At 37.4% G+C, this 16,490-nt stretch overlaps 1 protein-coding gene and 1 long non-coding RNA gene across 3 annotated transcripts in view; one reads left to right on the top strand and one right to left on the bottom strand.

Annotated features, from left to right (window-relative positions):
• The window catches only part of LOC114147691 (uncharacterized), a 37,346-nt gene extending 27,247 nt beyond the window's left edge, over positions 1-10,099 (bottom strand). Inside the window, exon 1 of the long non-coding RNA XR_003596102.1 lies at positions 9,765-10,099. This is a non-coding gene — a long non-coding RNA (uncharacterized LOC114147691). The remainder of the gene's footprint in view (positions 1-9,764) is intronic.
• LOC114147675 (TOX high mobility group box family member 2-like) overlaps positions 8,019-16,490 on the top strand; it is a 103,172-nt gene continuing 94,700 nt past the window's right edge. For both annotated transcript variants that reach the window (XM_028022243.1, XM_028022235.1), the window contains exon 1: positions 8,019-8,717. In XM_028022243.1, the coding sequence (XP_027878044.1) occupies positions 8,613-8,717 (105 nt within the window). In that variant the 5' untranslated portion in view covers positions 8,019-8,612. The remainder of the gene's footprint in view (positions 8,718-16,490) is intronic.

The raw sequence follows: 16,490 nt of genomic DNA, 5'->3' as shown, positions 1-16,490 counted from the left end.
CTAATTGCTCATCTGAAAGGGACCATGATTGGATGCTCAAATTTCTTTATATAGCAATGACTCACAGTCCCCTTTGCTTGAATGACAAACAATTTTCACTGGCAAATGATGCCTTCTGCCTCAATAAATGAAAAAAAAAAAAAAGAATAGACTCTGTTTTGCTGCATGTTCACAAAACATGTCTTCATGCAAAAGCATGAGATAGAACAAGCCTAAAAATGAATAGAAAACCTTTCTCTAAACATGAGCTCCATTCATCAAAAGCCCACTAACCTCACTTCATAACATAAACATGTACATATCGTCTTTTTAATGATATGAAGAAGAAAAAAAAAAAACAATGAAGTAATCTCAGGCAAGCAGCAACACAGTCTTCCCACAAAGCAAAGCTCAAATGCTTTGGACAATTAGTAAAGACTCTCGAATTTCCTTGAAGTGCTAAATGAAACGTGGGAAGACTGATAAGTTCGTTCCTCTTCTTATTGCAGTTCTCTTCTTTTCTTAGGCAGCCCTTCACTTTGTGGGGAAAAGGTATGTACAAGCCGTTTAACAAATCAAGAGTCACTGCATGCGCCCCGAGGTGGTTTTCCTTAATTATGCTACAAGGCGATTTGAAAAGTGGATGACACAATGAGGACATGTTGTCAGTCAAGTAATACGTTTTTCCAAGCTCGCTGACATCCACCTGCATGAGCTCACTTGTTTTAAGAAAGTCCACGTGTTTCATGCTGCGTGTAAAACTGCTACATGCAAAACCTTTTCAGGCTGCTGTATTGTAATAGTTGAAAATATTACATTTGGAAAATTGAAGACAGTATTTCATCTGTCATTTGTTGCTTCGCATTGACTTCCTGAACTCACTGCTCTGCTAAGATAAATCAGCCAGAGAAAGTGTAATCTAAGTCATGTTAGTCATTTCACCCCTTGATTAAAACAAGTTCAGTTGAAACCAGATGTTTACATTCATGATGTAAAAAGAGAAATAACCTATTGATAAACTAAATTTTTATTGTTTTGTTTATTTTTGTCATTTAGAATGACTTAAATAACATCCGTTTGGTTGTTTTTCCATTTGCAAGGCAGCCTTTTCTTCCAGTCTGATGTTTAGATTTTGCTGGAATATTTTTACATCATGTTCTGTCGTCATGCTGGCATCTATTTTGCGAAGGGCACAAGAGCTTCCTTCTGTTAAACATTCACACAACATCAGGGTACCAACAGTGTACGTCACAGTTGGGCAGGTCTTCTCCGGCCAACTAGTCTGTCTCTTCAGACCAATGGACATACTCAAAAAGTTATTTTTTCTTGTGTAGGTTTGCAAATGTAATCTTGCTTTTTGTTGCTTTTGGAGTAATGATCTCTTCACTGAATGGCCTTCAGACTGTTGGTGGAGGACTTATTTCACAGTGATCGAAAATACACTGACCAGTTTAAGTCAGAATGTTCTCAAAGTCTTCTGCTTCTATTTGGATGGAGCACAAAAACACACTAATCTCAGAGACTTAGAACCTGCCTGCTCTCTAAACAGTGTAATGTCTGGACGTCCTCGTGCTGTTTTTACTTGAATAAAATTGAATTTATAAACATGGCACCTTGGAGCATCTCTAAATTGCGTCCAGGATCGAACCAGACTTGTGAAAATCCAACATTCTGTTAGCTGTGCCTCATTATTGCAAATGAATCCATCAGAACTCTAGAAAAGTGATATCATTCTCTGTGCTTTCACAAATTGTTTAACACCACGAAAATATTAATGCGTATCATTTTCTCCTTATCAAGAATGTGTAGATTCAGTCCAATAAATAATGAAATCGTGGGCCAATATTAGGGTCTTCTTCATTTTTAGGAAAAATGCTTTTTGGCTCTTGGGTTGATGTTTTAGTTTATTGTTAAACACTCTGAGGTTTTTTATATCCCAAAAAGAGTTATATCAATACAGTTTTACTTATTTGCTTACTTGTTTACTTATTACGTCATATTTATCCTAAGATGGAAGTAAATTAAAGTTGTTTAATAATACGCAGAGACAGAATCACTCATGCAATTAAAACAAAATAATATATTCAGTGCACTTTTGTTTGGTAACAAATTAGTGAATTTTGGCAACTTGTCATTTTGCATGTGCGTTTTTATTTTCTTGCCTACTTTACATTCACAGAAAATGTTTTTTTAAACAACAAAAAAATATTTAATCCTTATATCATCTTCCTCATATTGAACATCACATTCCCATTTTCTCCCTATCAGCTTTCTTTTTGTACCACGTGTGCAATGAAATTTGCATATTTTTATGAAATTTACAGATAAATAATCATAAAACAGTTTTAAAATTCAGTTTTAAAATTCATTCATAATTTAACTTTATTGAATATTGTTGTCTTAGGATTTTATATCACATTAGATTTCCATTAGTCATTAATCTGATACCCATTAGCACCAATTGATTCTCATGAAATATGACAGATCATGACCCATGATATACACAAAATGACTTCCAGCAATATCTTTCTGGCAGATAATATTTTTCTGGGTCAAATAACTCAATTCTGTCAGGCTATGAGAAGAGTATGGAAAATGTATTAGTCAGGCATTTTCAAAAAGGTTTTGAGTTGGTTCTGAAAAAGTCAGATCTTAACGCCAAAAACTGCAAAAGAACAAAATTGTGGAAGAGTGTAACATGTAGCACCTATGAGACGCGGTCTGATCAAGGAAATATACTGTAGATACAATTAATAAAGAAACTTTGATGCCTGTCGTTTCAGCCTGAAGCAACTTTAACTGGAAGTCCTCTGCAGGCTTCCACACTTCTGTAGTTATTAACTCTCTACAGGTAATATTTGGTCAAAGAAAAGAGGATTGCCTTTTTTAGAGGATAGCTAGGTGAGTAGGTGATGGAACAAATCAACCATGTAATGAAGATAAAGTGGAAATAATGTTGACTTTTGGGCTTTTCCAGAAATGAAAAATGACTTTAATATCCTTTACCATCGTAGCTGATCTCTAGAATTTGATTTGAATGTACAGATCACACTGATAAACTGCAAAAAGTAAAAGTGCAACATGCATTGCATTTCTATATTTGAGACACTTGAGATGTACAAAAAAAAACACATGGATTTGTATCATAATTATACAGTTCACATCAATACGTCTCTCTGTCTGATTCAGAGTTTACATTTTCACTTTTAATAACTCTCTGAACTAAAAAAAGATTCTCAACTCTGGTTTGAGAAATTAGACTACGGGCAAAAATAAAATGAACATCCTGCCATATCTAACTAAATGAAATAATTTGAATTAGACTGTGAAATATGAGCTTTAATCAGAACCGCAACGCGAGTGTTTGAAACAAAAATGAGAAAAGTTTTATTAAGCACTTCTTCAGCATGAACGCCTTTCTCTGCTGAATGAAATTGTGCTTCACTACCAGAAAGCCCAAGGTAAAATTCTGGAAGTTGTTCAACTCAACTGTTTGAAAGCAAATGCTTCTCTAAAGCTTAAGCATCTGTAACTGCAGCATTTTTTAAATATACATTTCTTTGAGTCAATTTCACTCCCAGGTTTTCTCAAACAAAATAATTTGTTATGCACATCATTTCTTCTTCCCCTTTTTAAAAGACACCACAGAAATAATCATTTTGGAAGAAACATTAAATACATAAAAATTTGACTATTGTTGAGGTGCCAAACACAGAAGATAAAAAAATACAAATCACATGATTTAAGCAATTTTAACTTTTAGCACAGAATCACGATAACCCACATTAAGCCCCACCGTGTCATGCTGATCCGGGTGTAACCTTTAAGATTTGGTACATCCTGTTGACTGGATTATGTCACTGAAGGTCTGTGTTGTACCTTCTGAATGCTGGAAGTTGTTTTTTAAAGTTTATAGTCCTTATAGTTTGTAGTAAATATCCCATTCATGGTGGATGAATTAAGTTTCCTAACTAAAATTACAAGTAAACATTTGTTTCTTCTGGAGATTGTGCTTATTTATAAATATAATGCGTTTATTATTCATAGAAAATATAAAACACCATAGTGTTTATTCAGACAAATAATAAAGAAAACATTTACAAAGACCACATAACATCTATGGAAAACAAAAAAGCCAAAAAAAATTGTGAATCTTATTGCAAACATAAAGCATTTTGTATTTATCAAATGTTAAGGAAACTCCTGAGACTATTTTAGACTTTAATTTACACTTTTATGACATTTTTATAATACAGTTATAAAAAAAGGTCAGATCCATTTAGTCAGAGTAGAAAACTTAGGATAAGAGGGCTGTTACTGCTCCAAATACATGTTGGAATAAAACTATGCTAGTCAAAGAGCCTCTACATTTTTTGGAGGAATTTTTTTTATATGTGTATATAATTACGCTGCTCAAACATGTATTCTGTAGGAAACTTTATATGGAGAGTATGGATAGCAATGGCTTCGGATGTTTTGGATTCGTTATTATTTGGTTGAATAATAAGACACAAAGAACATATTTTTTATGTTATCACATTTTTGTAATGCAGTTTCAAACAGGATGATGTTTTTGAGACTATATGATGATTCACTATATTCACACAAAATTATGGAAAGCAAATTAAAACTAAAACTTTGATGCTCTCTACTCTGTTTAGAAATAAACTGCAATCCACTTATAAAGCCTTTACAGAAAAAAAAAAAAATCAAATTTCTGGCATCTGTTGCTACATCAACAAACTGGAAGGAGAATATTGAGTAACTTTTCACCACTTCGATCTTAGGAGCATCAAAAATGACAGTAGACCGAGACTTTGGTAAGTTTGTTGCATATTTATTGAACTGAAAATCGTCCTGTTATGTAAGACTAAAACATAAGTTTTTTAATAAAAATTCTCTAAAGCATTATTATAGCATGTCCGTCAATATAATTGTATGATCTATCAAGCACAGAACTTAGAGATAAGTGTGTTTCCATCTTTATCTTATTTCTATTGTGCATTGTTTTCTGACCACTATTAACTTTTATTGCTCTACAATCAATCGGAATAACCTGTACTTTATCACAATTGCAACTGTGTAAGTCATTATTTGGGTTCATGTGAGAGACGAGGCTCGGTTGAAAGCTTGCCTTTTTGTAACTTGGTGTTCAGTGCTCATTTTTAGCCCTCCAAGGTCAAAGAAATATCACGTGCTGATTCTGTTTGGAGATGAGTTTTCTGTTTAAATTAGCCCAGAAGCTCTCCGCAGTTTCCTTTTGTCTGCTGCATGCCTTACTCAAATCAAGCATCATTTCTGCAGAACACATCGGAGACAAATTATCTTATCCACCTTTCATCTTTCAAATTGTTTTGTTTTTTTTTCTTCATCTGCATCACATTTTACTTGATATTAAAGCAGGGCTGCATCTTTGTGCAGCACTAATTGCCATAGAGCTTCAGTAATTAAAGGACAATAAAGCCTTAGTAGTAATTAGTTTCTCTTGTTTGGTTGCTAGCCCATCAATTGTGCTTCAATAATACTGATCATTAGCATGCGCCTGGGCAGCGAGGGATGCTGGGAAAGAAGCCCTGCACACACAGCACTCCACATTCCATTCCCATGAAGCCATGGCACCGAGCCATGAGGTTAACCCTCTGTTTGCTGGGACGCCAGGAAGAGTGGCAGGTTGTGCTCACCCTATGGTATGATCTCACCCCAATCTAACAGATTTGTTGAGTAGAACTGCTGTCAGACACTCCCGTCACATTTCGTGTGAGAACTATTACATTCTTCTTAGAGTTACAGCCTCTTATAATTAAAACCAACTTAAACCCTGTCTGTTACACTTTTAAGTTAATGGCGGAGGGGGCAGAAACATGATTCCCTTCTCTGAATTCATTGCACAAATGAATGCAATCGGAGATCTTTAAACAAAACGACATCAGCAGACTGTTGAGCATTATTTTGAGGGCTGGCTGTAAGGATGGGCTGTAAACTGTGGCACAGTAATAACGCTATGCAGCAGAAAATGTGCTCTGTTCTGTACTTTGCCTTGACATGATTGAAAGACAATGGTCCCATGGATAGGCCATTTCGGCATCAAATGTGCATGCACATCACAGGGCAAGGGTGTGCTATCCATCACATTCGGAGAGCTGTCAGAGGTATGGCTCGCACAAGCCAGGTTCCTCCCACCCCACCCCTACTCCAAGCATTTGCAGCTGCGTGGCAATACAAGATTAAACCTTCTTGTATATATTCCACCCTGAACATGCCATTTGCTATGCACCTTCCAAAATGCTTTGCACCGTCGTGTACAAGTCCGAGGCGGCCGTGGGGGCCAACAGGCAAACCTAAAGATTTGCCGTCATCCATCTCCAAACCGTCTCATACACACTTTTTAAAAAAAAATTCAGATAAAATATTTTGCGACATTTGTTCATTTGCAATATTTAATGACCCAATAAGTAGAAGTAATTTTGATAATAATGATAACAGTGATTGTACCAATGATATTAATATTAATATCATTTATACAGTGGAAAGAGAAACAATGAAGCGAAAAATGGTATTAGCAAAAAAAAAGCAAAAAAAAGCAAAAAAGATAAAAACATCTTTTGCAGTAAAACTAGCCAACTGAGTAAGTTTTAGGGCTCAAAAAGGGATCATGCATTGTGGTCTAAAATTAATGAATTTCAGTTTTATGGACACTAAGTTTCATGGGTGCTTAAGGAAGCATGGGTTGGCAAACCAAATTAGCTGGTTTTCAGTTTGTAGATAAAACATGAACATGAACAGAGTATTAGGTTGTGTAAAATAATTCTAAAGAGCTGCCTGGTCTTGGCTCAGGTCCGGCCTGTCGTCCCCCCTGCACCTTAGGGTGATTTTTATCCCACGCTGGTGTGGTTTTTGTTATACGAACTCGGAGTGGAGGGATGGTCTCCCCCTTCTGAGTTTCATTTCACAGACAACTTCTGCCTTCACATCTATGCACATTTACATAATAACACATATAGACCTAAATACGCTCTTGTACATGGGAGTAATCGCACAGACAGCATGCAGCAGCTAAGAAATTGAAAGTGGTGTTTTTAACTTTTATAACTCCAGCTGAGCAGAGACATTAAGTTCTTTCTGTGTTACTGTTCTTATATATTAGTAATTGTATCTCTGTTTTGCACCTTTTTTTCTTATGCATCTCTGCTTGCCATCTTTGTCTCACCGCAGCCTGTTGTCCCAGTCATTTAATAAAGTACAATGTGCAAGCCCCAAATGATCCTATAATCATCACCTGAGTTCACTCATCAATATTTAACTATTACTGTTCCAACGTGATCCATACATTTTGCTCAAGAAAGTTGAAAATTAATCAGTGAACTCCATCATTTTCCAGTATATTCCAAAAAGGAATTTCCCATTATTGCCATTTTAAGAGTAAATCTGTTACCCACACTTCAAAGCAAACCACTGCTAACATATTGCTTACTTAACAAAAAAATAAAAATAAAAAGATCAGCCTTTTGTTTATTCAACTCTTGAAAACTGTAAGGGCGAACTCCTGTTGGGTTTGGACCTAATTAGTTAACAAAAATGTGATCTCTAATCCAAATGTTTGCATGTGGCTCAGCCACATACAACATCTATAATAAGATTAGCAATGTAAAAGTTAGAATAGTTATGTCATTTTGCCATTCATGAACATTAAAGCATTACAGGACCTACTGATTGATTTATTGATTAAAAGTTGTTGGTCTACACAGTAAAGCCGAATAGGGAAAGGAAAACAACAACAACAACAACAAAAACATTAAATCACGGTCGGACTGAAAAGAGAGACGTTGTGCAGCCTCCTCCCATCCGCCTTGGCACAATAACCCAAATGGAAGCCTTTATGAAGCCCTGATGGAAGCAGAGTGCGCTTTATAATGCACAGCCGTGCACACTATTACATTTCCAGCTAATCAGAGGCGCGCAGTTGCAGAAAGGAGAGCGGTTGCCAAGGCAGCCACCAATTTCCCCTCCCCCCCTCTTTGCTCCCTCCGTTCCTCTTTCCCGTTTATTATCGGCAGAGGTCGCATGGCAGAGGGAAGTCCAACCACTTCTGTACTGGAACCAATGCAAGAATATGCAGCTCCATAACAAAGCCCGCATGGAGTCCTGAGAGCAGTGGAGAAAGCACGCGTCCGTGGGGGCTGTTTTAATTGTTTTCTTTTTAAAAACAAACCAAAAAAAAAAAAAGAAAAAAAAAAGACCGTGAACAAAAAGAACCCACAGAACAGGATCTAAGTTGGAGGTTTGCATTGTTTGGCCAACACGTGCGTACCACCAATGCATTTGCACTCTCCGTTTAGAGCGAGTGAGTGAGTCTGTTTCGCATCCTGGTGCCGGGCTCTGAAGGAGGACTGCGCATCAGCGGAGTTGGTGCCGAAGTACGAAAGCGAAGAGAAGAGAAGAGAAGAGAAGAGTGCACCGAATAAAACTCCAGCACTTGTTTGGGTTTTTTTTTTATTTTTTATTTTTTATTTTATTATTTTCAGTGTGTATAATTACTCCTACTTTCTTGTGCTTCTGGCGGTGTGTTTGACAAGACAACAGTGAGTGAAACACGCCGAAAGTGATTTCATGCCTTCAGTCTCGCTCAGCCTGAGATGGACGTGAGATTTTATCCTGCGCCCCCGGCAAATGTGGGTTCATGCTCCCTGCCGACTGATCCAAGTTGCCTGAGCTCGCTGGACTATTACCACTCGAACAAGGTAAATAAACGACCGTTCTCTGCAATCCTGTATCACTTGTCTATTTAGGAGAGACATAATACATCCCGCAGCAGTCGCGCACTGTAAACGGATGCTTTTGTACGCGCTTTTGCCAAAAGGCAAACAAAAATAAAAATCCGTCAGGTGTGTGCAAGTAAAAGTGTACTAGATAAGCTTTGACTGAGACTTAACTAAGTAGTATTTTTTTTTTGCTAAATAACACTTAATTGATTAAAAAAATATATTTTTGACAGTCTGCTGTTCAACTTTTCTTCTCCTCCACATACCTTTCGTGATAATTATGTCCCTGTGGACGTTGCGCAGTTGTGTTTTGCATAAAGCTGGCATGACATCTCTCCAACCACAGGCAGAACAGAGAGAAATATATGCATTCCATAAAACCCCGCTCACTGCTGCCCGGTTCAGCATTACGCACTCCTTTCTGTAATTTCTTGGATGCTTTCCACATGGAGTTAGGCGATTAAATGGATGTGTGCCTTTAATACACAGTTAATTACTTTCCTGCGAGCCAAGCGCTGTCTGGTTGTTTTCTTTCGCTCAGTTTTGACAACCTGCGGGGTTGGTTTTCTTGACCTGCCCAGATCCGCCGATGCAGCGCTGGTGGCCTTTGCAGCTTGATTCGTTAAGATGGATAAAGTAATTAATTAAGTTCTGTGTAAAAAAAAACAACCCAACAACAACAAAACTGTCTTGTCAAGCTGCAAATAGAATGGCTGGATTTTAAAGAGCAAAAGCGACCCCACAGTATAACGGTGCCACCACCTTGTTTTGAGCTGGGGTCGACATTTTTAAAGCGATTTTATGTGTTAAAATAATTGAAAACCGTGTATAATTTTTCTTCCGCTTCACAATACTTAACAGTATTGCTATTGGGATGACAATGATATACGTTGACAACACAGTACCAGGTGCAAGGCAACACAAAGAAGCACACAAACTCCAAATGTTAGCGTGAACAGCAATTTTCAGCTCTTGAATTCGCTTCCTTACTGTCTGCTTGAATTAGGAATTGTTGTTATCACTTACCACGACTGGAAGGATAAATCTTCGGCCCCTACAGATGCTGACCTGCTGTCTGAAGTTGGTACGAGATTAAAGAATGGTTCAGAGTTCTCTCTTCTACAGATTAAAGATCGCTTTTGAGTTTAAGGAGGGAATGATGCAAAAGTCAGTCGGGGGTGTTTGCCTTTCGCTGTGTGGGCACTGGAAAATCTTTATAACTGAATGGAACAATCCTGTAGTCAAAGTCTCCAGGTTTCGGGTCGTGAAAAGTTGTGTAACAGTGAACTTGACAGTTTTGATTTGAATGCCTGTGAAATGAGTACCTTGTAAAACTTTTATCGATAAGGGAAGTTTTCACCTGCGACACATTAGTGGGATTTTTTTATTTTTTTTTAACTGTCTTCCCCCGCCCCTGAGCTCAGGCTATCTTTTTTTGTAGGTCAAATGAATTAGGATCATCCTCCATGCGGATAATCCAGAGAATACGCTGCTATCTATGCAGAGTGCATGAATCCTGGAAACAAAGCCACGAGATATTAAATGATATAAAGCACTTCTGTGAGAACGAGAGAGAGAGAGAGAGAGAGAGAAAGTGACTCTAACCACTGGTGCTGGCAATGAAGTGTGGCTTTCCTTAGAAATTACAAGTGTTCATTTAAATAATTAAAACTGCTCTACTCTCTTTACTCTGGGTTCTCTTTACAAAAGGAGCAGAAAGTTTCTATCGTCACATGTGTAACACTAACTACCCCTCACTAGCGATGCAAATGAGACCGGCAGGGAATCGTTTGGTGTCCTGTTAACACAATGCACAAGGTCAAGTTCCTCTCTGAGAAAACTCGTCAAACCGACTGTGGCGTAAAACAGACATACTGAAACGAACGAATCAGACGTGCCTCCTGTGAATTATCACCGACAGCCTTGGTTTGCAAGTTAATAAATTCTGCCCAGATCCCCCTTCTGAAGCTGCAGTAAGGCCAGAGGCTAATCACTACATGGATGTGTTTCTTTAATGCTTGATTTTTCAGAATCATGTGGATATTTTCTTTTTCCAGTTGCATCTAAATTTGTCGGTAAAATCGTTAGCTTGTTGTCCTGCAGGTACAGCCTTATTATAAAGAATACAAAATGGTTTAAATCTTTGGAGTAAAATCTAAGGTTCCCAACTGCAGCCATATTGGCAGATAAGTAAAAGTAGCAATGTTTTCACTTTAGGGTGTCTGTTTTTATATGAGGGCAAAGGAAATTATAAACAAACATTTCTACCATTCTTGCGTTACATCCACAAACTTTAATGCAGTGCGTTGTGTTGTACATGATACACAATTAGAAAGTTTGGCATAATTGGACAATAAAGCATGGTTTTATTTTAAAACGTAAATAAAAATCTGAATTGTGCGGAACTCATTTAAGTTCAGCCCACTCTACTATGATACCCCTAAATAAAATCATGCAACCAACAGTCTTCATAAGTCTTGCAATTAGGCAATAGTCTCTCTATGTGTCACTTAGTGCCAGCAGATAATTAAAACTACATAAAACTCTGAACTTATTGAACCTCCAGTGAAACATACTGATGGCAGCATCATGCTGTGGGGATGTTTCTCTTGAACAGGGATAGATACAGACGCTGGTGTTGTTAAAAGTGCCTGTGGCTTTTTGATCATTTGAGTATTATTGTGTTGTATTTAAAGGTTCCACTTTTAAATATTCAGCAGTTTAATATTTCAAAAAAGTAAATAGCTGTGATTTCTCTATTCAGCAGCTCAGTCATCATCCCCATTAAAATTGTATCCTGTATTCTGAGCACGGCTGAAAGGTGACCACCAGTGGCAGATGTACCGCAGGTCGAGGACATGGGATTTAAATAGAAAGTGTTTTATTAAGAAGGAACACAAAAACAACATAAACTAGCTGGAAGTGGGTAAAAAACATTTCCCTGTTATGTCCTGAGTCATTCTTGATTCTGTGGGCTTTAGATTGCGTAACAAGTTTTTGCGATGTCCATGCAGCACATGCTGTTGTCGTGCCTTCAACCTTTTGTCTGCCCGTTTAGACCTTTTGATTCTAGCCGTTCTAACTGTCCAGTTTAAATTAGCAACTATCACAGTGTACCAATATTTACTCTGATTATCTGCAGCTGCATAAATCATTTCCTTTAGCTTCTCTGCCTTGTCCATGATCAACACACACACACACACACACACACACACACACACACACACACACACACACACAAAAACACCTCACAGGAAGGAAATGTGAACTTTGTCCTGTATTTGATGTCAGATGTTTATAGAGATAAATCATTTTACTTGTTCACACTTTGCTAAAAGATTCTTCTCTGCCAAGCATTTGAAAAAGGTAAGAATGTCCCCCCAAAAAAGAGATGCTTGACACGAGCAGTGAAAGTACATGAAGTGCGGATTGAAATGATGCCTGGAGATCTATAAATAACCCTGAAGATGTCTACTTCAGTAGTTTCAAAACTCTGCATTTTGCTGTGAAGCTGAAAGGTTGAGTTGCTGTTGTCTTCCGCCAAATCTGAGAAGAAACTATAGAAAATTATACCGTCACGGGAGCGTTTTGCTCTGAGACTGATGCAAAACCTGCAGTACCAAATTTCAACACTTTCAGGTACATTTACATTCTCGGTGTGTGGCAAAACGTCTAACTCACAAGACAAGATCAGACACATTAGTGGGTTTATGAGAACAAAATTATATTTTATTAACACTATTTTAAAAAGTAAGAATACTTGTTTTTTGCAGATTACAACTGATGTTTTAGGGCATCTCAATCCATCTTGAATGATTCGGTTTAGGTTGGACTTGAGCACAGATTTCCATTTTTTGTTGTCCCTATTGTATTTTTATAAGTAGAGTGAAGATTCATCAAACCTCAGAATATTATTAAAATAACTCCTGTTCTTTGCAACATTTTCAGGTTTAGTTTCGACTTCTTTAAATGTAGGGTTTTTGAAGTGGGTTCTTTCAAAGAATTGGTTCATTTGAATATTTAGTTATTAACCCTCCTGTTATGTTCGTTTCTGAGGTACAGCAAAAATGTTCGTGGGTCAATTTGACCCAGGGAGTGTTTAATCATGCAATAGTGTCAGAAACCAAAAAATTCCTCCAAAACATTTTTGTATCTGATTATTAACTCCAATACTAACCATTTCAATCAATATTTGTGCAATGATGTTTTATTATTTCTCAGAAATTAAGGATCAATGACGACAATCTGCTCATTTACTCATTTGGACATAAAAAATGGAATTTAGATTTTTAATGTCCACTGAAAAAAACCTAGACACAAAAAAACAATAATTTCCTTGTAGTTGACCTTTGGTAAATTATTTTATATTATACTTTTTTTTTTTACCAAAGGGTGATCTTTATAATTGAACTTGAGACACACATACTGTTCTGGGTCAAATTGACCCGCTGATTAAAATCAAGATAAATGAGTCATGCAGAGAGTATTTATGTTTTCATCCACTTCTGCTGAGTGTCACTCAGAGTGGGTGGAGTTTGTCCACAGGAACAGAAAAGATTCCCGTCAAAGGTTGTGTGAACACCTGCTTTCTCGCAGTTTCCTAGTGAAGTAAAGAGAATAGTGAGAAAGTGGGCTTGTGTGTGTGTGGTTGCGTGTGTTTGTGTGTGAGTGTGTGTGTGGTGAAATATGGTTCATAACTGCAAGGAAACATATAGAATTGGACATTTTAAAATCTTTTTTTGCACTTTAACCTGACTGCCGGGTCAAATGGACCCGAACAGTATCGATGTAAAAAGTAGACCTAGGGTTTGGTACAAATGTGTAAAATGAATAAATTTTCAACTTATGTCTAGAGTGCACCTATTAAGACAAATAGAAAACGTTTCATGCAAAAAAAAATGCTTCTATTTTTTTTTTTTAATTTGTAAATTTTAAAACGGGTCAATTTGACCCGGAACATAACAGGAGGGTTAAACAGACAGCCCAGGGCTGCTACTTTAATCTGGCATAATAGTCATTGCTAAAAATGATAAGGTAACTAGTTTCTTCATTAGAACGTGTGTAGATTCATGGTGCAACATTTCCTGGCGCTCCAGCTCGTCATTTTGTCTTTTTGAGTCGTCAGTCAAAACATAGCATGTCCGTCTGTCCGGCAGTGTGAACAACTAAGATGGCATACGATTATTTGCATATCAAATAAGCAATTCACATATAACCTGCTGCGCTCTTCCCCTTGTGCCTATTCTCTTCCTCACTCAGTGGAGTAGCAAAGAAGGAGCTTCTGGATGTGTAAAAAACTACAAAAAAATTATTAAAAAGTCACAACTGTGGCTCAGTTTGCATTGTTTGTTTTAAGATGCCACCTTTAATTCAGTTTCAGTTCAGTTTATTCATTTTATGCGTCACATGTCATCTCAAGACACTTTACTAAAATGTAATTTCTTTATTTGTTATGGAGCTGAGTGTTAACAGCCAGTGTGATTGATTTTCTGTCTTTATTATCCATCATTTCACCGGAGAACAACTCGAGAACTACTTTCTTCTTATTTCAAAGTAAGGGCCTCAAACACAGATGCATTTAGGGGAAGATAATATTGTAATATTAAGGTTTAGAATATAGAATTGCTGCTTGAAATATTGATGATCTGCCAAAGCAGAGAGATTGTGGATATCAGTTTCATTTTCCTCCTCCATCTTCTTCTTCATAAATTAACCTTTAGGCACTAGTCATCACTGATTTGTGCTTTTGACAACTACTATGGAGAAATGTTGGATTAACATTTAATTCGAATTACTGTGTCAAATAAAGTTGACATCAACAGTTGTACAATTGTCACGTTTATTGGCCATCAAATGCAACAATGAAGATGCCAATCCTGGTATCTGCTAGAAGGCTAACTGCTAAAGAAATTAACTTGTCTGTGCTTTGATTTTCAAGATGGTTGTGATTGCTAACTTGTTGGACTAAAGGCACCATGTCTGAGGTGCCTTTAGCCAAAATAATGCAAACATGAAGCAGTCAGACAAGCCTTTTTTTCATAGTGTTAAACATTTTAAATAATTGTTTGCATTTGTTAAAGCTTTATGAGACTCCAACACAGCTGGGTGACACAGATGGACACTAAGTAAAATGTTTAAATGTTACATTTTAATGGATAAATTCCAATCTGCACAATAATGGTGTTTTGTATAACAGAAAGCATTAGTGATTTTTTTACCACATTTTTGTCTTTGATTTTATTGTCAACATAAGACCACAAACATCCAATGACTTTAACACGTGATCAGGCTTCGGGGCGGATATTTAATTAACTTGACTAAATGCAGTTAGTGTTGGAACGAGTCATATATCCCACCCTGGTTTTAGAGAGTAGGGAAAAAAAAGCTTTTCTAGACCAAGAATAGAAAACAATCAGGTTTCCCCAATAACTGTATACTGAATGCCTTTCTTTTGACCAGTGACTGACCTTTTATATTGTGGGTGTACAATGACTGACAGATCATTTTTCTATGGAAATCATCTGCTTTGTTTGTCCCAATAAAATATTTCATCTTAGGCTTATTGCTGAGCATCTTCAAATAGAAATAGATTTGTCTTGAGCTCTAAATATGATTTTTTTTTTCCTTTTGGTGTGGCCCCGAAAATACTTTGGATGTTGGGATTTGGCTAGATTAGCAAAATTGCGCAAACTGAAGAGAATCTGTTCAGTTTTTTCCTTTTACCTGAATTCTCTGTGTATCCTTACAGTGATTTTTTTTTTTTGTGATGTGTGATTTTATACTTTACATCAGGAGCCTGCGGTCGGCTTGGACTAAAACTGGATACCCCTTTGTAAGACAAACCTGACCATGACAAAAATATTGTGCCATTTTAGTATCTTAGATCTTCTGCGGTGTGATCTCGTTACACTCCTAACACACCAGCAGCTTGAGTATGATGGGAAGCATTTGAAGTAAACACATGCGTATTGTCTCATAACATGTCAAACTGTAATTCTACTGTGGCTACTTCACAGAACAACTCTGGTTTGCTCTCAGAGGCAGGAACATGGTGCCTGCTCCTTTATTTGAATACCTTAATCAAACAGTGCTGACTGGTGCAGCTGGGGTGAGGTGCTTGTCTACAGTACAGCAAAAGGATAGAGTGCAGACAGAGTAGGGCCTGTGTTTATACACTTACGCCCCACCCAGCTCATATATCATCCCAACAACCGATATCTGCAAAGAAAAAAAAAAAAAAAAAACATAACTGAAGGGCTGTCTTTGTTAGTTGGTGGTCTTCTTTGCCTCAGACAAGCTGGGGAATGACGTGCTCCATTTGCATGCCTTATCACAGTTTTATTTTTTTATGACAGCGCAGACATGCAAAGGGCTGAATTACCTTTTGTTGCTTTGTCCAACCTGCCCTGCGACAGACTGGCGACCTGTCCAGGGTGTACCCCGCCTCTCGCCCGGAACGTAGCTGGAGATGGGCACCAGCAACCCTCCCGACCCCATTAGGGACAAGGGTGAACAGGAAATGGATGGATGGATGGATGGCTTTGTCCAACCACTTTCCATTAAGTGATCACCCTTTAAGTGAAGCAACCTTTTTTGAATAAACACAGACAAAACATTATTTATTGTTTGATTTAGTGACGCGGGGGAGTTATTTTTAATACCCTGAGAGCTTGAATGTGGCTGTCAAAAATCAGCAATCCCTGTAATGCTGGCTGTGGTGTACATTCACGGTGAGTCGTGTTTTCACTATTA

This window comes from Xiphophorus couchianus, chromosome 1 (genome assembly GCF_001444195.1).
Source record: "Xiphophorus couchianus chromosome 1, X_couchianus-1.0, whole genome shotgun sequence".
Classification (NCBI taxonomy): domain Eukaryota; kingdom Metazoa; phylum Chordata; class Actinopteri; order Cyprinodontiformes; family Poeciliidae; genus Xiphophorus; species Xiphophorus couchianus.
Note: the sequence above shows the minus strand (reverse complement) of the source record. Positions and strands in the feature narration are given on the sequence as shown.